Source organism: Meles meles, chromosome 15 (assembly GCF_922984935.1).
Source record: "Meles meles chromosome 15, mMelMel3.1 paternal haplotype, whole genome shotgun sequence".
NCBI lineage: Eukaryota > Metazoa > Chordata > Mammalia > Carnivora > Mustelidae > Meles > Meles meles.
In genome coordinates, this window is record NC_060080.1 from 49118342 (window position 1) to 49143739 (window position 25398).

Below are 25398 nucleotides of genomic sequence, written 5' to 3' on the forward strand. Positions count from 1 at the left end.
ATGTACATATACACATGCACACATGGAGAGAACCTATAGAAGATGCACAAAAGAAAATGAGAAAAGACTGAGGACATGTCTCTATAAAGAATCCACAAAATACTAAGGTAGCAAGAGAAGAAAAGGCAGAAAATAACTATAAAACAGAAAACAGTTTACAAAATGGCAATAAGTAAGTCCTGTATTAGTATTACTTTAAATATAAAAAGATTAAACTGTATAATCAAAAGACATAGAGCAGCTAAATGGATAAAAAAAAATTAAGATCCAGCCGCATACTGTCTGTAAGATACTCATTTAGATTTAAGGATACATATAGACTAAAAGTGAAAGGACTGAAAATATATTCCATGCAAATAGTAAACTAAAGAGCAATAGTGGCATAGTTAAGAACTATTACAAGAGACAGAGAATGACATGGTATATAAAGAGATTAGTTTATCAGGAGTTATAATAGTAAACAATTATAAATATGCATCTTAACATTACAGTACCTATATAAAGCAAATACCAACAGCTGAAGAGAGAAATATAGCAATACAGTAATAGAACAAGACTTCAGTATCCCACTTTTCTATAATGGTTAGAACATCCGAACAGAAAATCAAGGAGGAAACAGTGATCTTGAACAAAATGGACCTAACCATACAGATGGAACATTCCACCTAATTGCAGCAGAATGTACATTGTTTTCAAGTACACATGGAATACTCTTCAAGAAAGATCAAATGTGAGGTAACAAAAGTCTTAACAAATGTTAGATTGAAGTCACACTAAGTATCTTTTCCAAACACAATGCACAATGGAAGGATGATGTTCATAAAGAACATTTTCATTGCTTTTTTTTTTTTTTAATACTTGGGACTTTTTTTCTCCCATCCAAGTACTAACCAGGCCCGACCCTGCTTAGCTTCCGAGATCAGACGAGATCGGGCGCGTTCAGGGTGGTATGGCCGTAGACTTGGGACTTTTTTTTCTAATACACAGTAGTACGTTCCAAGTTTTCTTCCCCTGTATCTTTGGTGTAAATCAGCTTTAAAGTAGTTTCATTCCATAATCATATTGCACCTAAGAAATGTCATAGTTGCTCATTTAAATGGTTAGATATAGAAAAGGACATTTTTATAGCATTGTATTGTGAAATAAATATAAACATATATAGATGTACCAGTTTTAGATACTTGGCTATCTATATTATAGGGAGTTAGCAAACTACCAGCCCACTCTCTATTTTTGTAAATAGAGTTTTATTGGCACACAGCCATACTTACGCCTTTATGCATTGTCTTTGGCTGCTGTTGAGTAGTAGCAATAGCAACCATCTAACTCCAAACCCTAAAATATTGACTGTCTTGACCTTTAGAGGAAAAGTTTGCCAAGCTATGTTCTAAGTCATTGTTTTTCAGTGGTGATATTAAATGAAGATTGCCTTGATTCAAGCCTTTTTGTAATAACCTTACTATTATTTGCTGTCCTGATAGTCCCTCCTTAATTGGAAGAATAGAACTAGAATTATACTCATTGCATCAAAAATTAGATATAACTCAGGACTTGGGGGTTTTTGTTTTTTGGCTTTTTTGACATTGTGTTGGAAACCGTTGTCTTGCATGAATTATTTAATAGTAAAAAGGTAGCAGACCACTGATAGAGATTAGCATTTCACTTTATCTGCATAGATTTTATTTTTAACTTTAGTATATTTTTTTTTAAGATTTTATTAATTAGAATGTACGAGAGCAAGGGGAGGATCAGAGGGAGAGGAAGAAAGAATCCCAAGCAGAGTCAGCTGAGCGTGGAACCTGACGCAGTGTTTGATCCCATGACCCTGAGATCATGATGTGAGCCAAAATTAAGAGTCAGATGCCAATCCAACTGAGCTGCCCTATTTTATTTTATTATTAACTGGGTTTTTTATTTTAATCAAAAAGTACAAAAGATACAAAAAGTACAAAAAGATACACAGAGAAAAGGAAGTCACCTTCCCCAGAGAAAACCTTCCTCTCAGTTTCCTATGTTTCATTCCAGAAGTAGTCTGTATATCTATACAAGCACATATATACTTAGATATTGCCCATATTTTAATACAAAAATGAAGCACACTGTATACTCTGTATACCTTGCTTTTCTCATGTAATATGTATTTATGAGCTTGTTATAGCCAATAATATTCCACTCAAAGCATTTTATTCATAATGTTTTCTGTCCATTATTGTCTTGACTTATTTCTTAACTGTCTCCATTCTTTACATAAAGCAAAGAAAAACTTTGAAAGACAAAAGCATTAGTCATTGTTCCAGGGAAATGGATAGATGACATTTGGTCTAAGCAAGTACTTACTGACTTTTCATTATACAGCAGGTTAGCTGGAGAAGTTGAATTTTTGGGAAAAAAAAGTTCAGTTGAAGACCACGTACTACAAATTTATTTCATTTGTAGTTATTTCTCTAATTATAATGTACTCACAGTGTTGAATATTAGTGGAAAACACATTCCAGATATTTTTAACCAACTGACCCAACCAGGCGCCCACATTCCAGATACTTTTAAAGAAAGAGTGTTTCTGGGGCGCCTGGGTGGCTCAGTGGGTTAAAGCCTCTGCCTTCGGCTCAGGTCATGATCCCAGGGTCCTGGGATCAAGCCCCGCATCGGGCTCTCTGCTCAGTGGGGAGCCTGCTTCCACCTCTCTCTCTGCCTGCCTCTCTGCCTACTTGTGATCTCTGCCTGTCAAATAATTTAAAAAATCTTAAAAAAAAAAAAAAAAGAGTGTTTCTTACTCCTCTGCGCCTGGGTGGCTCAGTGGGTTAAGCCTCTGCCTTTGGCTCAGGTCATGATCTCAGGGTCCTGGGATCAAGCCCCGCATCAGGCTCTCTGCTCAGCAGGGAGCCTGCTTCCCCCTCTCTCTGCCTGTCTCTCTGCCTACTTGTGATCTCTCTGTCAAATAAATAAATAAGATCTTAAAAAGAAAAAGAAATATGCCTCAACATGAAATTCTAATGGTAGATAAAACCATTGAATCAGGGGCGCCTGGGTGGCTCAGTGGATTAAGCCGCTGCCTTCGGCTCGGGTCATGGTCTCAGGGTCCTGGGATCGAGCCCCGCATCGGGCTCTCTGCTCTGCGGGGAGCCTGCTTCCTCCTCTCTCTCTGCCTGCCTCTCTGCCTACTTGTGATCGCTCTCTGTCAAATGATTAAAAAAAAAAAAAAAAAAACCACTGAATCACAAAACACGTTATACCAAATCATAACATGCTCAAATGGTTTTAATACCAGCTTATTCAAATGTTCTAAGAAGGACCACAAATTGTTCTTACAGTAACTCCTGATGGACTCCTGAGTTTCACATAAAAGACTTTGGATTGTTCTAGAAACTCACTAGTTCTGATCAGTCAACACTTAACAGCTTTCACCCTAAAATTACCCTCTGATTAGCTTGAGCACCTAAAAACCTGTAAGTGTCCTTTCATTCCTTTTCCTTTGAGACCTCTTTCATTGTGCCCTTCTCCTTTGCACAGAAAGTCTCATAGACCCAGGTTTATATGATTGTCAGTTTCCTTTTTGGTCTCTGTAAGGTAGCTTTGAAAAAATTTCATTAGACTGCTGTTTATTGTAGTAGAAATAAAAGTTGGAAAAACAGTTTTTAGTTTTCATTTTTCTTTATTTTGTTTACTTAGATTAACATTGCTACAGGATACTCACCGCTCACACCTGAGGGAATATGAAAAATATATACACGATGTCGAGAGCTCTAAGAGTACCATCCAGAACCTAGAGAATTCATCAAATCAAGCTCTAAATTTTAAATTCTATAAAAGCATGAAAATTTATGTGGAAAATTTAATTGACTGTCTTAATGAAAAGGTAATGTGGTTATAAATACAGTATTTCCTTTTTTATATAGAAATCCCCTCACCACGAGATTTTTTCCAAGTAAATCCTACAATTAAACTCTTTTCTCTAGGGTTTTCCTATACATTTTTTACATACCGCAACATTAAGTATATCCCCTCAGTGTTGGACAGTTAGGTTTTTTGCAGTTATTTTGGTATTATAAAGTTTTGTTTATAAATTTTTGTGTTAAAATTCTATCTGTTTAAGAAAAATTTCTAGAAGGGGAATTATTAAGTCAGTGTCTAAACATAGGCTTTCATTTAGGCTATATATATAGGCTTATATCTAAATATAGGTTTATAAAACATTGTTTAGTTATTTACCAAAAGGATTGTATCAGTTTTATTTTTAGCTTATTTCATTTAAAAAATGGTTGTTTTTACATATTTTTTCTTTTTTTCCTTTTTTAAAATTTTAAATATAATTCATTAACATATAGTGTGTTATTAGTTTCAGAGGAAGAGTTCAGTGATTCATCAGTCTTATACCCAGTGCTCATTACATCATGTGTCTTCCTTAATGTCCATCACCCAGTTACACCATCCCCAACCCCAATCCCTGCAGCAGTCCTCAGTTTGTTTCCTATGGTCAGGAGTCTCATGATTTGTCTTCCTCTCTAATTTCATCCTACCTATTTATTTTGATCTGAAACAACCCTTTGTTTTATTAACACTTGTAGTCTTTTTTTCTTGGGAATTATTTGTTGTCTGTGCCCTATTGTCTTTTTAGTTCATAGTGGGGATTTTTCTTTTTCTTTTTTCCTTATATGGTGAAAATTTCTTACTGCTTAGAATTTTTAAATGTTTTATCCTACTTGATGTAGAAAACAGTTTGTCTTTTGATTTCATTTGCAGTGTTTTTTTGGACATCCTGATGTTTTGAAATTTTTGCATTAATCAGATCTGTGAATCATTCTTTCCCTTTATAATTTCTGGTTTTGTTCTCTACATACTAAGTTCTTACATTAGGATCTTGGGTTGACTTTTCCTTTTTAAGTAGATGAATCACTTTAGAAAAAATACTTTCTACTTTCTTCATTGCTTTTTATTTATATTTAAAATGTTACCTAACAATTGGATTTTTTTCTCCTATTGTTTCAAATTTACTTTTTACTGTCCCTTGGTAGTTACTTTTTGAAGTATTTATTGTAATACCACTTTTTTCATTGATCCTTGAAGAATGATGCTGTTAAAATCTCTTGGCCTACACATTGATGTACCCATGGGTATGAGCTATTATGGAACATCATTGGATTGGGGGGGAATTGTTGCCCAAGAAATAAAAGAAACACTGATTTTAAATAATCACTTATTTCTGCTTAATAGCTTTTTTACCTGTCTTGTTAGGTCTCCTCCATTCTCCATTTTTTCAAATTAATCAGTTTCATCAGTCTGCCCCCTCAGCTCATGAAAAATAGCTGTATTCCTCATTTTCTCCTGCTCCTCATATCTCAGATAAAGAATCCTATTTCTTATCTATCCATTCTTAACCATGTTCCTGACTCTAGCCCATTTGCTTTCATTATTTGTGATATTTATAGCTGTTTTAGTACTGTAAGTTGATTTTCTGGTTTCACCAATATTAAAAGCATTGACAGCCACATTTGTATCTCACAATATTTTTTTAATTAAAATGTAATAGAATTGAAAATATTCCTTTATATAAGAATTGAGCATAAACACATGCTTATGTATTACTTTTTATAATTCATTATTGATGACCTACAAAATGTTACTTATATGTGTATTTCAGATTATCAGCATCCAAGAAATAGAATCATCCATGCATGCACTCCTTTTAAAACAAGCCATGACCTTTATGAAACGCAGGCAAGATGAATTAAAACATGAATCAACGTATTTACAGCAGTTATCACGTTAGTGTCTTTCATGTTCAATATAATTTATTATTCATTAAGCTGAATTATCAGCTAAAGAATAAAATATTTTTATTCCTGTACAAAAATATGCTTTTTGTGTATCTTCCCACTAACCTTTACCTACCCTTTCCTAAAAACCTCAAAATATTTAGAGCTAGGGCTTCAAAATGTCCTAAATTAAGTCTAAGACAAAAATTATAACTTCTAATCACTTAGTATTTGAGACAAGATATATGGTCCAATAATGACTGTTTTGAGAGGAGTTGACGTAAACCTATAAGCCTGTAGGATTCTGTAGAGTACAGAAATCTAACTTATTAAAGATTTCGTGGTCCTTCCACAGATTAGTTGTGGAGGTTAAAGATGTTTTGGTGGATTTCAGTAATTATCTGTGAGATTTCAAATAAAATTTGGATGCTACCTTTTAGTTCTCATGCTGGTTTTGTATTTTCAGAGATGGCTTCTTTGGATTAAAGTGCTGTCCAGGGAATAGTGAAAGAGATGAGATCATAACCAAATAGCTAATGAAAGCAAAGTGACTCTCAAACACATGACCTGTAGTTGGTTATAAATTATGGTACATTCTAAAGTAGAAAATAATATGAATAACATATTGGTAATACAAATAACTGTAGCAATTTAGGGATAGAAAAAAACTGGTGAAAACTACCGAAAAAGAGTGTGAGAGAGAGAAACTTGGTAGAATTTCGTCAGTATTCTCAAGTGCTAAACTATATTCACCAGCCAGGGTATCAGGCTAGCAAGCTCAATGCCTATTAATATTGTGATAGGGAGCTAACACTGAAATTTCATTGCATGATGAAATATGCAATTTAAGCATATTAAGTGTATTTATATATATCTATATGTATAGACACCCAAGATACAACTTTCGTTTAATAGTTTCTCACTATATTTCTTTTAAGAGTTTTTAGTATGAAATCAATTTTAATCATTAACAGGCAGAACTGAGACATCAACAAATGAAAGCTTGGCTGTAGATGAAAAAACTCAATGGATTTTAGAAGAGATTGAATCTCGAAGGTAACTATATAGCCTGAAGACTTAAAGCATCATTGAGCCTTTATTTTTCACTACTTAAACATAGTAAACCCATATGGTATAATTAACCATAACTGAACGTTAGCTTGTGAGAATGATATAAAACCAAAATTAAGTTAAACGGTGCTCACCCCCCAGGGTTTAAAGACACACTGGTGTTTTGGGTCAGTCAAAAGGAAAAGGTAAGATGGCATGTATTGGTCCAGGAATTTCTCATAACTACAGCCAGTCATTATTATATTGTTACTCCATCTTTAAAGTCTGGGTAGCCCATGGGAATGTCCTGTAAGAAAAAGAGGGAGAACCACCAATTCAGATTAATCCAAAAATATTAGCATAAAATTGTGTGATGTATATTCTGGGAATTCTTTTTGTTTTAAAGCATTTCTTTTTAGCAGGAACTGTTTGTTTTTAATTTGTTCTTGGTGTATTGCAAAACATAGATCACAAAGAAGACAAGCAAGGGCACTTTCTGGGAATTGTGATCATCAGGAAGGGACATCTAGTGATGATGAACTGTCTTCAGCAGACATGAATGACTTCCAAAAAACCCAAGGTCAGTTATCAAGTTTCTAATATGTCTTAATTTGAAATATTAAAATGGTAGGAAATGCTTTACTGTGCTTTCCCTTAAATACATAAGGGCAATATATATATAAAATAGCTGGGAAATTTCAGGAAAAAAGAATACATTTTTTCTTCCTTTTTAGACTTTTCTTGGGGTACCTGGCTGGCTCAGTAGCACATGTGACTCTTGATCTTGGGGTTGTGAGTTTGAGCCCCCCTTTGGGATTAGCATTTATTCCAAAAAAAAAAAAGACTTTTTCTGTCTCTGATAAAATGGGATAAAGTGGAGGAAAAAGTGAGTGTTCTGCATCTTTACAGTTTTTTCCCTCAGTCTTCCTCATCTTTTACAAAGGAACCATGGACATTTTTGGTTTTGTTTCTTTACTACATACTTTCTATATTGTCATTTTTTGAAAGTTAAATTTAAGGGCTCCTGGCTGGCTCATTCGCTAAAGCATGCAACTCTTGTTCTCAGGATTGTGAGTTCGAGTCCCACATTTTGGGTAGAGGTTACTTAAAAATTGTAGTGATAAGAGAAGGTAAAATATTGTGTATTTGTAAGAATTTGGGCCTTAGAGTTAAATAGATAGGTTTGAAGAAAGGCTGTATTCTGTGTGATCTTAGGCAGATCCATTGACCTCCCTGAGTCTCATGTTGCTTGTTTCTTGTCTGTAAATAGGGTGGTAATACCTGCTTTTGTAGAGAAGATGCTAACGTAACAGGGACTCTATAAGTGGTGGAGTTTCTTAGTGTCGATATGGCTATTAAAGTGTTTTTCTTATAAAAACTAATTTATGTTAATATCAAAGGAAAGTTTTCAGCTCAGTTGATCATATATATCGTTGACCATGACTGTTCATAGAAAACAAAGGTCACAAACTTAAAATGTATTATATACAGAGATTCATTTTGTTTACAGATGACATTTCACAGGATCATAAGAAGATTTTTGAAGATGTACATGATGATTTTTGTAATATCCAGCATATTTTGTTGAAATTTCAACAATGGCGAGAAAAGTATCCTGATTCTTATTATGAAGCATTCATTAGTTTGTGTCTACCGAAGCTTTTAAATCCCTTAATCCGAGTTCAGCTGATTGATTGGAATCCTCTTAAGGTATTTAAGCTTAACATATAAAGGAAATAATTCTGTTGTGTTCATTATTTAAATGCCCTTGTTATCAGGTTAGCTTTAAAATACACAGAGTTGGAATTGATAATTAGGGCTTTGGGGTAATAGTTTGCATTCATCTTTTTTATTTTTGGTTCCCCCTTTATTTTTAAGGCTGAATAGCACTAAACATCTGCAAAGGAAACTTTTTTGTTTTTTAGCTTCTTCTATGATAAGTTTAATATCTTTTTAAATTATTTTAAAATGTAAAGGTAGTGTTAGCTTTTGGCCTGAGGAATTTGACATACGTACCAAGAGTTCTGAAGTTGGAGATGATATATTGGTAATAATTTGGTTTGGAAAGCTGAATTGAGGAGGGGGAGTGGAAATGAGGATTGGAAGAGTAAAGAAGATTTAAACAGGAGACAAATTTTTTTCTAAAAATGAGTAAGGAGAAATCGTAGTTCAGGAGCTAGAGACTACACAGAGATTCAAATCCTAAATTAAAAGATAGGAACTTATCTTGGTAAATAATGGGAGGAGTAACATTATGAGAGTAATGTTTTAGGAAGCCCTAGCAGCAGGCTAACTTGGAGAGAAGGGAAATAAGAGGTGGATGTAATACTGAAAGGCTACTGCTCTACACCAAGTCCAAGGTAATGAATTCCTCACACAGAATGGTAATGACAAAGGAGAGAGAAGGGTTGATTATACAGAGAGAGAAACACCAAGAGTCATAACCATGGAGAAGAAACTGATGGTTACCAGAGGGGAGGGGGACAAGGGAGTGGGTGAAATAGGCATGAAGATTAAGCAGTGCACTTGTCCTGATGAGCACTGGGTGATGTATGGAGGTGTTGAATCACTATATTGTATACCTGAAACTAAGACAACTCTATGTTAACTATATTGGAATTAAAATGAAAGAATTAATAAAATACTGAAAATAACTCTGACACATCATCACATCAAAAGGTTGCCCCAGTGTTTTGATTCTGGGTTATTAGAACAGTGGTAGTTCCATTAATAGGAATGGGGACTTTCCAGAGGGAAAAAGATTTTGAAGGAAGTTTTACTGATAGTTTTACTGATAGTAGAACATCCATGTGAATATATCTAGTAAGGAAACAAATGAGAAAATGAAGGAATAGAGAACCAAAGATAAAGATTGAACAAATTAAAGGAGACAGAGCCATGTCTTTTTATCTTTCTCTGTCCTAGTCATGCATGCCTGTTGCTGTGTTAGGTTCAGGTCCAGGCAGTCTTCATAGTACAGGAGCTAAGCTTATCCCTAAGAAAATAAGTAGTTGGTTGGACAGCAGCATAGTTGTTAACCGCTCAGCTGATCTGTTCATTCATTCAACAAATAATAATTTGCCATCTGCCACTTGCCTATTAAGCTAAACCACCTGTAAAAAACACATTTGTGCCTATGAGAATTGAGGGAGCCAGAAATGAATTTTGCATGAGGTAAATGAATTTTTATAAACAAATTCCAGGTTATTTTAAGTACTATTCTTACAAATGTATATTTTGTTCCCAAAAGTAAAGTGTGGCAGGTTCTGAACACAGTGGGCATTTTTGGAGAATTTGTCATACAAACAAGGGATAGAATATAGTTTCTTGTCATACTGTTTAGACATCATGTCTTAGTCATGTCATCCTGCCTAGTCTTGGTGGTCTAGTGCTAAATACAGGGGCTTAAAATGTGGAATTAATCTTTTTTGATTCTCAGAAAGGCACCAATGATTACTCAAAAATATAACTATTCTAAAGTAATGTTTAAGAATGTATTGATAATTTTGATAATTTTATTTATAAGTGTGATGCCATAGGTTTAAAACAGATGCCATGGTTCACATCTATAGAAGAATTTATGGCTAGCAGTATAGAAGATTCAAAGAAGGAAGATAGTTCTGATAAGAAAATCTTGTCTGCTGTCATCAACAAAACAATTATTCCTCGACTTACAGGTACTACTGCTTTGTAATCTTGGTAAAATTAAATTATTCTCTGGTAGAGTCTAAGATCATTAATTTCTGTTACATTCACAGATTTTTTTTTGAAGTTTTTGAACACAGGGAAATGTAAAATGCAGTAAAAATCAATAGATGTCATAATCGAAGGTAATTAAGCAGTGCTTCTTTGCACAAGTGATTGGCTACCAGACTGCTAGTATTTTTCAGCCTTTAGCATTTATGATATTAGTGTTACTTTAATAACATCTGAGTCATTTATTAGTGATATACTTTCATTCCTACTGCAGTAGGATTTCTTCCTTTCGCTTGACTTCACCCCATTTCTTCTCATTTCTTTCTTTAAAAAACCTTACTACATCTCTCTCACATCTGCACTTAGCATTGATGCTTGTTTGTGCTTCAGTCTGAAGACTTGTTTCATCTGAAGTTGTACTTGATAAGGAACTGTTTCACCATGTCCCTGAGAACAGATTCAGATAGCAAAGGCTGCAGAAATCTTAAAAAGTGAAACAACCACTTTTGTATTGCTTCTTAGCCAATTTGGCTAACTTTAAAGATTCTCCTCCATGTATCTTGCTGTACCGTCATGGTTGTATTAGAAAGTTACTACTTTTACCTAGCTCTGTTAATGGTAGCACAGACTATGTATGCCTCATATAAGTACTCTTTTAAAAACTCCAAATACATCACTTAAAATTAAACAGTCCCTCAAATAAATGGAATTAAGAGAAACTAATATTATATATTTATTCTCAAGCTCTGTCCTGGATCCTCTTGTACTCTTCATGAGTCCCACGGGTAATCTCATGCACTCCTTTAGTGACATCTCTATCTGTGCTGTTCCAGGTGGTAACTAGTAACTAAATGTGATTATTAAAATTTTCAACTAGGTAAAATTAAAATTTACTTGCTTGGTTACACTAATGACATTTTAAATACTTAATAATTGTATATATGTAGCTCATAGCTATCATATAGTACAGATATAACATGTTTTTTCCATCATTCAGAAAGTTACTTCAGATACTGCTGCCCTATGCAATTTTAAATCCAAAAGAACTGGAGGAAGTCAAGATCTCTCTTATCAAAGTACCTTCCAAGTACATCCACTTGGTGGTCCAGCAGTCACCTCGCAGTGCACATGTGAAGTCATACTTACCATCTTTGCTGCAGATATATTCCTCTTGTGTTCTTGTCGAGAAAGTGGCATCTCCATCTACCCATGTATTCAAACCAGAATTTTCGAGTCATTTACTCTTTCCTTTTTCTTGCTTCCTTATATAAGCAATAGCCACATTTGGTTTGGGTCCCCCCAGCCATTTTCTAATCTGTTTTCTAATCTATATAATTTGTGAGTCTAAAATGTGAGTCTGGTTCTGTCATAACTCACTTAAAACACTTTCATCATTCTTAACTCCCCTTGGGATGAAGCCTTAACTCTTTAACATGGCTTTCTTGGCCTTTCAGAATCACATCTCTGCTTAGTAATTCTCTAGCCCCATCTCTTGCTAAGCTCTATTCCTTCTTTTCCTCATCCTTTCCTCTACTACATTTTAGCTATATTTTTCCTAGGCCTTTGTATCTTCTATGTTCCATCCATTAGGCAAACCTCCCAGCCCCACCTCTTCCTCCTGGCTAGTTCCTCTTCATCTTTCAGGACTCAGTTTAGACATCACTTTTAGGAATTGGTTTACGCATACCTTTCTGGGTTCCTGTAGCATTCTGAACTCATACTTACGGTAACACCAACACATTGAATTATAGTTGCTTATATAAATGTATTTGTCATGAGACAAAGTTGTTCAAAGGCAGCTACCTACCTAATCTTATTCATTGCTGTGCCTCTTGTATTGAACACTAGGCACATAGTGGGCTCTCAGTATTAGTTGACCAAATATTTCTAAGGTTATTTGAAACCTAAACTTCTACGGGCTCCTGGGTGGCTCAGTCATTTAAGCGTCTGCCTTCAGCTCACATCATGATCCTGGGTTCCCGGGATCAAGCTGTGCATCAAGCTCCCTGCTGAGTAGGGAGCCTGTTTCTCCCTCCTTCTGTAGCTCCCCCTGCTTGTGTTCTCATGCACTCTCTCTGTCAAATAATTGAATAAAATATTTTTTAAAAAGAAGAAGAAGAAACCTAACCTTCTAGATGCTTGAAAAATCAGTATATTGTCTTTTTTTTTTCTTTTTACCTATTTCACTTTTTCTATTATTTAACTTCTATTTTACAAAGGTCTGCCTGGTATCATGCACTGTTATTGACTCAGCACATACATTAGTGAACAAAATAATAATCCCTTTCCTCCTGGAGCTTACATTCTGCAAAAAAAGACATAACAAATAAAATATAGAAAATGTTAGTTATGAGGGCTGAGATGAAAAAGTAAGAGAAAGGGATACAAATTATTGAAGAGGAGTGCAATTTTAAAAAGACTGACCAAAGAAGGCCTTCCTAAGAAGTTCACAATTGAGTAGATTCTGAAAGGAAGAAGTGGGCCATAAGAATATCTGGGAAAACAGAATCCACGACAGTGGGAACAGCAAATGCAAAGGACCTGAGGCAGGAGCCAGCCTGATTTTCTTGAAAAATAGGTCATTGTAGCTATAGGGGAGTGAGGATGGGCAGAGAACAGAAAGAGGTTAAGAAGATGACAAGAGCTGGGGCACTTGGGTGGCTCATTTGCTTAAGTCTCTGACTCTTGGTTTCAGCTCAGGACATAATCTCAGGGTCGTGGGATCAAGCCCTACATCAGGCTCCACACTTGGTATGGAGTATGCTTGAGATTTTATCTCTTTCTTTCCAAAATGACGATCTTTTTTTAAAATGACATGGGCTACATTATATGGATTCTTACCATCATTTGTAAGAACTTCACTTTTTGTTGTAAGTGAAAGAGTGAGAAGTAATTGGTCTGCCTAACATTTTAACAGAATCACTGTGGTTATTGTGTTGAGAATGAACTGTAGGCAGACCACTTAGGAAGCCTTTGCAGTAATCCAAGCAACAGATGATACTGGCTTAGGCTAGGGTGTTAAAAGTGGAGGTTCTGAAAAGTGGTTGAATTCTGCATACATTTCAAAGATAGCACTAACAGAATTTTCAAATGGATTGGTTATGTGGAGCAAGAGAGAGAGGAATTCAAGAGTGACTGCATGGGTTTGGGCCCAACATTTGAAAGGACAGAGTTGCCATTTCCTGAAGTGGAGGAGACTGAGAGGAGCATGTTTAGAGTGAGGAGGTGTTATCAGGAGCTTAGTTTGACAAATGTTGAGTTTGCAATGCCTGTCATCCAAGTAGAGATGTCAACTAGGTTGTTGAATACATGAGTCTAAAGGAGAGGGCCAAGTAGCAGACATAAATTTGTAATATATCAGCACATCAATGACAGAGCCACAAAACTGACTTTAAATACTAAGGGTATAAATGTCGATAGGAAAGAGAAGGTAATTGACCTGAGTCCTGAGGTACTCCAGCATTTATTAATCAAAGAGATGACAGGCAGCCAGCAAAGGAGACCACAGAGATAGGTGGGAAATCAGGAATGCTATCCTGGATGCCAAGAAAAGAAATGTTTGTAAGGGGAGTGGTGAACTGTTCTAGTTGTTGCTGATAAATCAGATGGGGACTAGAATCAACCATTAGGTTTTGCAATGTGAAGGTCATCTCCAATGGTAGCAATAGTTTAGGTAGAATGTTTGGAGATAAGGCCTAATTGAAGTGAATTCAGAGGTTAATAGGAAAGAAATTAGACAGTTTTGACGGTTTTTTGAATTTTGTTGTAAAGTGAAGGAAAGAAATAGCAGTACTAGAGGGGAAAGAAGGATCAAGGGAGGGATTATTTTTAGTATAAGAGAATAATTGTTTGTAGGCTGATGGGAAAGATCTGGTAGAAGTGATGGCAATACCGAAGTGAAGAGGGCAGAATTCTGGGAACAGTATCTTCCAGCAAGCCAAAGGCATGGAGAAGAAAAGGTTGGCCTTCATGAGGAGCTTGGGGGCTTCAACCATAAGAATGGAAGACAAATTAAGAGTATGTGGGCATGGATGTAGGTAGGTGTGTAGATTCTGCAGTAGTTGTTTATGGAACTTTTCTTCTGTTTTCTCATCAGTTGAAGAAGTATCAATATGAGGGTGAGAGCAAGGGAAGAGAAAAGAAAAGGTAAACAGTTGTCTAGAAGAGTCAAGTCCATTAACTGAGAGAGCAAGGAGGGAAAAAAGGACAGGAAATGATCATCTGAATAAGAGGGAGGAGGAACAGGCCAGGGAAACATGATTGCTAGGCAGCATGAAGGGCTCACTGGGGTTTCACAGTGATAAGTTGAAAGTATATTTTTTTCCAGCCATGACTTAGCCACGTGGTTGGAGCCACAGACTCGGTGACAAGTAGATTTAATTTAACTAGGGCTGTGGTTGAGTTAAACAAGTTTAACAGAGCCCAAAAAGGACAAGGAAGTTGAGGATATATGCAAATACATAATGGTAATGATTGGCATGGATTTTAAATTACATAGGATGGGAGTCTTTGCTAAAGTCCTCAGCTGTTTATACATGAAAAGCAAAGCAATCTAGTAAATAAATTGTACACTACTGAAACTTTTGTTTCAGACTTTGTAGAATTCATTTGGGATCCCTTGTCGACCTCACAGACAACAAGTTTAATAACACACTGCAAAGTGATTCTTGAAGAACTTTCCACTTGTGCAAATGAAGTTAGTAAAGGCAAACAGGTAATAATTTCTAGAGTTAATAACCTTCTTGATTTATTTATAGGTTAATGTAATTTTGTTCTAAATCTTTGTTTACAGAAGATGCAAATGAAGTAATTGCCAAATAACAATTTGGGGAGAAATAGGTTTACTTCTGATTTATAGAAACTAGGTTTGACCATTTCTTCTTTTTGATAATAAGATGAAAGAATATACTTCATATTTATGAACACTCTAACAGGGATGACAGTCATTATTAATTATAGGATACACATACATGTAATAAGACCCAGATTATTATATTACTAGTTTATTCCTCTCTGTTCAGTGGTCTGATTTTTGTTCCCATGGTCCAGCCAGCCATTTTTCAGGTTTGTGAATATTTGGACCTGCAGAGATGAACAGGCATAAATGCATTAGTGCAAATTTGTTCTTTCTAAGAGGGAAAAATAATTATTTACTTTTTTTTCAGCAATAATCTGGTATTATTATGGCTTCACTTTAATAATAATTTTAAAATTCAGTTAACATTCTTTATATTAACTAGCTACTTGTAATCGGAAAAAGTTAAGAGCAGTAATCTCTTTAAGGATTCCAAAAGTTCAGTGAATATGAAGCACCTGGCTGGCTCAGTCAGTAGAGTTTATGAGTCTTGATCTTGGAGCCTGAGTTCAAGCCCTACATTTGGGTGTAGATTATACTTAAAATTTAAAAGAAAAAAAGTTCAGTAGGATAGATTTTCATCTTAACCATTATTTAAAATTGAGTTTTATTCAACATAAGACCTGAGAAGAGACCTTTTAGAGGCTTTGATGAGAATGTGTTAAATCTTACTTTTATTGTGGTACTCCTTTTATCATTCTGTTTTTTTATGAGAATGTCACGTATTCATACAGTTAAGTTAGTAAATCAAATATATATTGAGCTTTAATGAAATTGAGAGAGACTGACAGTCTGGAGAGCATCCAGAGCAGAATAAGCAAAGTGGTTGAGAAGCAAGGAGGTATGTCACATTCGTATTCTGAACACCATTAAATTTTAGCACTGGGAATTCTTATGAAGGAGGGAAGCTGTAAGAAGTAAGAGGGAGAAGAGGGAAACCAACATGATTCTGTCTTTAAGCAACATGTGATCTTAAAGGAAATAAGATGTGCATAAATTGTTATTTAAGGGGCGCCTGGGTGACTCAGTTGGTTAAGCTCCAACCCTTGATCTCTGTTCAGGTCTCGGTCATGAGTTCAAGCCCCGTGTTGGGCGTGAAATCTACATTAAAAAGGAAAAAATAATGTATTTAAAATAGGAAGTGAGAAGTGGGGGAAGACAAGGAACAATTATTTAATTCCTGCTATGTACTTTGCACTCTCTTGGCCCTTGTTCCTGTGTCATCTTCGTTCTAGCTGCTCTATTAAAAATGGGTGATAGCTTCATTTTACAGATGAAGATACAGTCTCAGAAATTGGTTCATAGTAATACCTTGAATTAGAACTAGGATGTGAACCTTCATCTTATTTTAAAGCCTAAGGTCGTGTCACTGACCACATTGCCTCCCCTCCCCTCCCCCAACCTGTGCAGCCCAGATAAAATACTGTGAAATGTTTAAGGCGGCATTTGAGCCCAATGGAAAGTAAAGGATTTGACCATATAGCAACTGTGATGGGGGAGAGAGCATCTTCACCTTGCTCCAATAGGATAAAGACAACTTGAAAATCATTTCAGAAATTAGAGCTATTTAACTTAGAAAAAGATACACATGAAGATTCTTTATTTGGAGAAGGAGTGGGTTTATTCCATGTTGTTACAGAGCATAGAACCAGGATCAGTAGATAAGAGCCACAAGGAAGTAAATATGGAATCTTTTATATATCTGCTCTCTGTATGGGACTATGTAAGTGTAACCTAAATATAAATAGTGCTTTACTATTTATTAAACACTTTCACATTGTTTCATTTGATCTTCACAACCTTGTAGAATGTGTTGACTTTAACTGCATTTTACAGATGAAGAAACTGGGGCCCAGAGGGCCATGTCCCTTGTAAAAGGTCACTTGGGTCTTAAGTGGTAAACCTGGTACTTTGTCATTTTTAATAACTAAAATCTTTCAAAATTGTTACAGATCCACTCAGGAAGTTCTTATACCAGCAATTTTTATTCTGGAAACCCTCCCACAATGAATGTGGAAAATGGGTTCTTTGTGTAATTAGTAGGAGACTGGACTGCATCAGGATTTTTCAGCTTTAACGTCTTGGCATTTGGAGCAAGATAATTCTGTGAAAGTTGTCCTGTGCTCTGTAGTGTGCTTAGCAGTTTCCCTGGCCTCTGACCACTAGATGCCAGTAGTGCTCCCTTAGTCTCAACAACCAAAAATCTCTCCAGACACTGCAAAACTCTCCGAGTGTGGCATAGTCACTCGTACATAAGAATCTCTGAACTACATAGTATTCCTGGCTACTGAGACAGTTGGCCTTGCCAGTGAGATCACTCTGTTTTTTCAGTGATGTGTAAGAAATTGAAGAGAATGAAAAAGATTGTAGAATAATGGACTCAGCATAGTTCTTGTTTTCAAAGTAAGAAGCAAATGATTCTATAAGCTAATACCTGGTTGAGAATAGTTTTGATTCTTGATAAGATTCTAAAATAGATTATTACAGAGGTAGATTATGAACACCTAAAAAAAAAAGTAGTAATTACTATAATCTGTCACTGATAGGGTTCCTAAATGCAGGTCATTGCTTACTGAAGCAAAGTCTCCCATATTATCTCAGTTACTTTCACTGATGAGTAAGGTACTGTGCAGGTAGAGTAGGTAGTATATTTATGTTATGATTGTTCCTGTGTATTAAATGGGGAAAGATAAGCTTAGCAGTGTACACTTAGGTACAAGAAACTGGTAAGAGTATGGTTATAGAATACTGGACCAAGAGGAATGTGGATACCTTTGGGGGGAATCTTTTAGTATTAGGTATCTTCTCAATATTTGCCCTGTTCAATATTGAACTGGATGAAGATGTAAAATGCCTGCTAATAAAATTTGTCAATGGCACAAAGCTAGGAATTCTGCACAGACTTATAGATAGTAGAATAGTATTCAAAGGGATTTCAAATACTGAGAAAATGGACTAACTCTCAAAGTATACGGTGTGAAAGGAATGTATATTATGTCCTACCCCTGTATTCAGACATTTGACTGCATAAATAAAAGATAGGAAAGAAATGGCCTTGAAGCAGCATCGATAAACCAGAGAGGGATATAATCAACGGTAAACCCAATATGAGTCAGGAGTGTCACTTGAGTAACAGAAAGACTAAGGGGAGTTCTTTCTACTGGGTGTGTGCTGTTTTGAATAAAAATGTTAATATGTGCTCTGCCTACAGGTAAGACTTCCCTGGGTGTGTTATATTTAATTCTGGGTGTAAGTGTATTAAATCAAAAGTGTCTAAGATGGTATGGGAAAGAGAAAATGTAGAAAAGTAAAATATCAGTCTTAGAATCTGAAGAATTATCATGTGAAAGGAAGATTAGATTTTTTCTTTATGATCTTAAGAAGTAAATTAGGACCAAGGAGTGGAAGGTACAGGAGAAAAGTTTGTTTCTCATTGTTAACTAAAATATAATAGTTAATAACTATCCAGAGTTGTGGGTGGCCTCAGGAGATCATGATTCATGATCTACATGTTTTTTCACTACATGTTTTTAGGCATAACTTGGTTGACCAGTTAGCGGAAATGTGAAAATGTTACCAGGTATTTATATTGCTAGTTTTCAGATTTCTTTTATCGACAGAACTTTTTTCACATAAAATCTTACACACCCCTATACACGAACATACAAAAGCAAAGCTGCCCTTGCTGTAATGAGTACCTGTCCTCACTCTCCCATGAGGGCCTTAATGTCTGCCCAGGCCACCCAGGATTATCTCCGTGCATATATAGAGCAGTGTAAAAACTACTAGCTAAAGCTTATAAGAGTCCTTTCAAAGCTAGTTTAAAGAATGTATACAGAGCATGTGTGTATGTGTGTCTGTGGTCGTTAAAACTTTACTGTTTGGAGAACTTTTCCCCCCTACCAAATAATGTATTTGAATACTCGAAAAAGTTAATGAGCTCAGAGTTTAAAAATATATGAGTTTGGGGGCGCCTGGGTGGGTCAGTGGTTTAAGCCTCTGCCTTCAGCTCAGGTCATGATCTCAGGGTCCTGGGATCGGGCCCCGCATCAGGCTCTCTGCTCAGTGAGGAGCCTGTTTCTCCCTCTCTCTCTGCCTGCCTCTCTGCCTACTTGTGACCTCTCTCTCTGTCAAATAAATAAATAAAATATTTAAAAAAAAAATATATATATATATATATGAGTTTGTTTTAAACAAATTTTTGGAAATAATGTCAAATTACAGAAAATTCTCATGAGTAAAAATAGCATACTCATAGACCCTTTACCCAGATTCACCTGTCATTAATATTTTGCTCCATTATGCTTTATTATCTGCTGTTCCGTTGTATATATACACAGTTTGTTTCTCCTGAACACTTTGTGAGTAAATTGCTTATTTGTTAAGAATAAAAAGTCTGGGGGGAAAAAAAGAATAAAGTCTGTTACATAATCATGGGACACTTACCATTTTCAGTAAACTTCATATACTTGGTCTACCATCCATATCCCACTTCCAACATTTAATTCAATAATGTCCTTTATAGCATTTCTTTTTAGAGAACTGTTTTTAAGAAACACAAATTTAAACAATATGGAAATATTTGTCAAGGCTGGCATTCGAAATGATGTATTTTAAATGGAAAAGAACTTTTATACAATATTGTGTGTAATATAGCTCCCAAACTGGAAACGATGATGAATATCCCATCATTAGTATTCATGTGAGCGAATATGCCCTACAACAATGAAAATGCACTAGCTACAGCTGTGTGCACCAACATGGGTGAATAAAGTTCTCTTGTTACCTAATTGATAGTGATTTTAACACCTGATTCTGTTACAGGAGAGTACAAATTTGTACTATACTTTTAAAATTACTACTTTTTGGTAAATAGATTTCTACCTGTGGCTATCACTGATGCTTCTAAATTTTTATATAATAGGACTTACTTAAATCCATTGTTGTGAGAATGAAGAAAGCAATAGAAGATGATGTTTTTATTCCTCTGTATCCAAAGAGGTAAGAGCTTTTGATTTTTAGATTATATGAAATAGCTAATCATGTAACACAAATTTAAAAATGTAGTGCAAAAGAAACTAAATTAGGTGTTCTCTAGGGGTGCCTGGGTGGCTCAGTGGATTAAAGCCTCTGCCTTTGGCTTGGGGCATGATCCCAGGGTCCTGGGATGGAGTCCTGAATCGGGTTCTCTGCTCAGCAGGGAGCCTGCCTCCCTTCTCTCTGCCTGCCTCTCTGCCTACCTGTGATCTCTGTCTGTCAAATAAATAAATAAAATCTTTTTAAAAAAAATTAAGTGTTCTCTCAAATATACATACACCTAATAAGGTGCAAATTGGGATTTCAGCAAAATAATTCACTTTTTCATGCCATGTATGATACCTAACACACTTGGACTTTTTTTTAAGAACATGGCAGATGGCATCGCAGAGTGGTTAAATCCAGATTCTGGAGCCCAGATTTACTCTTACTAGATATTTGACTTTGGGCTTGTGTGCATCAGTGTTTTTGTATGTAAAATGAGGTTTTGATGCCTACTTCACAAGACACTGTGAAGATGAAGCACATGCTCAGAACAGTGCCGGGACAGAAAGCTAGAAACTCTCTGTGAATTATGGATTTACTTTAGGAAACAAGTAGGGTTTTTTTTGTTTGTTTTCCTTGCCTGAGGAGATATTTTTCCTAGATGAAAAATGTTGCTATAGCTGTTGCCAAAAAAAATTACTGCCTGTGCTCTCTTCTAGGATTCTTAAGTTTTCAGGTCTCACATTTAGGTCTTTAATCCATTCTGAATTTGTTTTTTTTTTTGTATGGCATAAGAAGGTGGTCCAGTTTTCCAGCACCATTTGTTAAAGAGACTATCTTTTCCCCTTCGAATATTCTTGCCTTCTTTTATTGTAGAATCAATTGATCTATTATAAGTATGGGTTTATTTCTGGATCTTTATTCTGTTCCATTGATCTATGGGTCTATTTTTGTGCCAGTACCGTACTGTTCTGACTATAGCTTTGTAGTGTAACTTGAGATCTGGAATTGTGACACCTCCAGTTTTGTTCTTTCTCATGATTGGTGTGACTGTTTCGAATTTTCTGTTGTTCCATACAAATTTTAGTATTATTCTAGTTCTGTGAAAAATGCAGTATTTTGATAGGGATTGCCTTAAATCTTTAGATTGCTTTGGGTAGGGTGGACATTTTAACAGTATTGGATCTGCCAATCCACGAGAATGCAATTAACTTTCCATGTGTTTTATGTTGTCTTTAGTTTCTTTCATCCATGTTTTGTTTTGTTTTTTTAAAGATTTTATTTATTTATTTGACAGAGAGAGATCACAAGTAGGCAGAGAGGCAGGCAGAGAGAGAGGAGGAGGCAGGCAGAGAGAGAGGAGGAAGCAGGCTCCCTGCGGAGCAGAAAGCCCGATGCAGGGCTCGATCCCAGGACCCTGAGATCATGACCTGAGCCGAAGGCAGCGGCTTAATCTACGAGCCACCCAGGCGCCTGTCATCCATGTTTTATAGTTTGCAGAGTACAGGTCTTTCACCTCATTGGTTAAGTTTATTTCTAGGTATTCTTCTCAGTACAGTTACAAATGCGATTGTTTTCTTAATTTCTTTTTGCTACTTCATTAGTGTATAGAAATGCAACAAATTTCTGTATATTAATTTTGTATCTTGTGACTACTGAATTCACTTACCAGTTCTAGTAGTTTTGGTGGAAAATTCAGGGTTCTATATGCGGTATCATGAAGCAAGTAGTATCTGATGCATATTTATACATTTGCTAAAAAGACATCAGTTTATAGTACTGGATCATGAACTAAAGTGATCCAGTGAGCATTCACAGGATGAAAGAGCTTCTGTGGAAAGAAAGGAATTTCTGAGCTTTCTGACTAACTTAATTGTGAAGAGATACCTGCATGTAAAAATTATGCCCTGTTAAAGTTTGTTGTATAATGTTTAAATAAGAAATCTATTCATATGGTTCAGAAGTATGAGTAGTATGAGTATGTATATTTTAATTTATATTTAAAACGGAGTCTTACTCCCTCCCTTCCTGCCCTCCATCCAGTTTTTGCCCTTCCTCTTCCATACACATATATGCTGCCATAATAATCACTGTTAGTAATTTTTTTACCTTTCCATAATTTTGTAATTAGAATTAAATACTTATATATGCTGTAATCTTATTCCCACCCCATCATTCTATAGCAGAGAAGGTACATTTGTAACCATTATCTTGTACCTTATTTTGACTTAGTATATCTTTGAGATCACGTCATCACAAGAGTAGTTTCCTCATGCTTTAAGCTGCATAATTTGCCTTCATATAATGTACTGTAACTGGTGGGCGTGGGAGTGGAAAACCATTACCAACAGTGCTGTGAATAATTTTATAGCCCCGCCAACCAGTACGTGTGCAAGTATACCTGCAGAAGGCATTCTCAGAAATGGGGTTGTTGGATCAAAGTGTACATGTAATTGTAATTTTGATATCAGAGCACTCTACTTACATTCTGTTAATGTGTTAAAGTTTAATGTGGTTGGTTAAAAAAAATGGAGTTTTTTAAACCCTGGTTCTGTAAGATTAACAGTTTGCATTTTGTTCTTTCTTGGTTTCAAATTAGCACTGTAGAAAACAAAACATCACCACATTCAAAGTTCCAAGAAAGACAGTTCTGGTCAGGTATAAAGGTAAGCAGAAAAACTACAAAAATAAAATTTTTCTCGTTTACTAGTATGTGGTAGAGCAGAGATTATCAAACTTCTGTAAAGGACCAGACCAGATAGTAAATATTTTCTGCTTTGAATGTCCGTTGAACCGTTCAGCTCTCTGCCTTGTAGTATAAAAGCAGTTATAAACAATATGTAAACAAATAAGCATGGTTGTTTCAGTAAAACATTACTTATGGACACTAAAATTTCAGTGTCTTAAGTTTCACATGTTACAAAATACGTTTTTTTTTTTTTCCCAATCATTTCAAAATAATAGGTCATTCTTAGTTTACCGGCTCTGCAAAACCAGGCAGCAAGCTAGATTTAATCCATAGTTGGCCAACTCCTAGTCTAAAAGGTGAAGTCATTACTAAGTCAGTGGTAAGAGAGATGGTAAAAAGTTGGGTTCAGAAGATACTTAGGATGGAGCACTGAAAAGACTTGATGACTAAATTATAATTACATATGAAGACTGGGGTGCTAGCCAAGTTTCTGACTTTGGCAGCTTGGTAACTTGGAGAGGATACAGGAAGAACAGGCTTGAAGGAAAGATAAAGGTCTGTTTCAGATGGTGAATTGAAAATCTATGGGGGAAGATATAGGAATAGATAGACGTCTGGACTGCAGGAGGCAGATCTGAGTTGGAGATTGAATATCAGCCACATGGAGGCAGGATTGGGAGGAATGGCATGAAGCGTGAGAAGAAGGCTAACAACACAACCTTGGGAAACAGGGACATGAGGCAGGCAGAGAAAGTGAAGTCTTCAAATAAGTGTTAGAATTTATTCTGAAGGGGCGCCTGGGTGGCTCAGTGGGTTAAAGCCTCTGCCTTTGGCTCAGGTCATGATCCCAGGGTCCTGGGATCGAGCCCCACATCGGGCTCTCTGCTCCGCAGGGAGCCTGCTTCCTCCTCTCTCTCTGCCTGCCTCTCTGACTAGTTGTGATTTCTCTCTGTCAAATAAATAAAATATTAAAAAAAAAAAAGAATTTATTGTGAAACTTAGGGTGGTTACAAGAGGGTGGCATCATGAAAACTAAGCAAAGGGTTTTTTTAAGAGTGAAGACAAAGTATTAAATACCACCCAAGAGACTTGAGAGAAAGACTGAAAATGTTTACTGGATTTGACAATTAGAGGGTCTTGGGTGACCTCAGCAAACTTAGTTTTTAATAGGGTGAATCCATATTTGTTAGGTGGTTGAATCAGGGAAAACACTTTCCAGAAAGAGGGAACAATGTCAGTAATGACACAAAGTGTAGAAAAGATTGCATGTTAGAGTAATAAATATAGTACTGGAAAGAAAATGGAAATCATAAAATTCACAGATATGGATTTAGAGGATGGAAAGGCAACCAATATTAGTTTTATTAGAATACCATTTTTTTTAATCTTATGTATCAGAGCAGTGACAGTTTCTCAGAATAACACGTTAGTAACAGTGACACGGACTTTAACAGCAGTCCTTCATGAATCTTTGGGTCCTGTGGTCTTGCACCCGATGACCCCAGACTCTGGGAGTGTGAATCGAGGAGGAAGATTATTGATCTGGAAAGGCTCCAGTGAAGTTTGAGATGATGTTGAGTGATAGTCCTAAAAAATATGATGAGCAAATATATGGAGGTTGTAAAGAAGTAGGTATTTGTTCAGAAATGTTTTCTAGTGATTATAAAATTGATAGACCAACGTTTTATGTTTGTTGGAAACTACTACCTTTTTCCTTTAGAAGAAACAGCTGCACAGTCACTTAATACTTTATTTTAGCTCTTCCACAATATTCTTCTTTGGAATGGACTCCTCCCAGATGACACCTTGCAAGAACTAGGACTAGGGAAGCTGCTAAATCGTTACCTTATTATAGCTCTTCTTAATGCCATACCTGGGCCAGATGTTCTTAAAAAGTGCAACCAGGTCAGTGTAATTTTATTTTTTAAAGTTCAGTTAATACAGTCTGTATTGTGGGGCACCTGGCTATCTTAGGGGGTAGAGCGTGTGACTCGATCTCAAGGTCATGACATTGGGGTGTGGAGATTACTTAAAAAGTTTAATTATTCTGTTACAAAATAGGTTTTAAAGTTGTTGTGGTACTCATATTAATTTAATAGACTAGAAACCCAAAAGCAACCAACCTCTCAGTATTTAAGGATTTGTATACTAGTTTGAATTATCTCCAGCAGGGAAAAGAAAAATTATTCAATAAATTGTGCTGGGCCAGTTGGTTAACTCTTTACAAAAAGAATGTTAAATCCTCAACTTTCACTAAATACCAGTATAAATTTTAGATAAAGTATAAAAAGAAACTAAAATACTGTACTAAGAGGATAAATGTATCTTTTTGA

The 25398-nt window shown here is 35.8% G+C and overlaps 1 protein-coding gene across 9 annotated transcripts in view; it reads left to right on the top strand.

The window, feature by feature from the left end:
* The window catches only part of GCFC2 (GC-rich sequence DNA-binding factor 2), a 46928-nt gene that overhangs the window by 17587 nt on the left and 3943 nt on the right, over positions 1–25398 (top strand). For 2 of the 9 annotated variants that reach the window (XM_045979299.1, XM_045979301.1), the window contains exons 6-15: positions 3670–3856; positions 5639–5762; positions 6728–6809; positions 7271–7383; positions 8314–8513; positions 10330–10480; positions 15092–15213; positions 20279–20355; positions 22976–23042; positions 24824–24970. In XM_045979299.1, the coding sequence (XP_045835255.1) occupies positions 3670–3856; positions 5639–5762; positions 6728–6809; positions 7271–7383; positions 8314–8513; positions 10330–10480; positions 15092–15213; positions 20279–20355; positions 22976–23042; positions 24824–24970 (1270 nt within the window). Of the gene's footprint in view, positions 1–3669; positions 3857–5638; positions 5763–6727; positions 7384–8313; positions 8514–10329; positions 10481–15091; positions 15214–20278; positions 20356–22975; positions 23043–24823; positions 24971–25398 lie in introns of those variants that run through there. The other 7 variants (XM_045979300.1, XR_006815076.1, XM_045979302.1 and 4 more) reach the window with 7 other exon arrangements.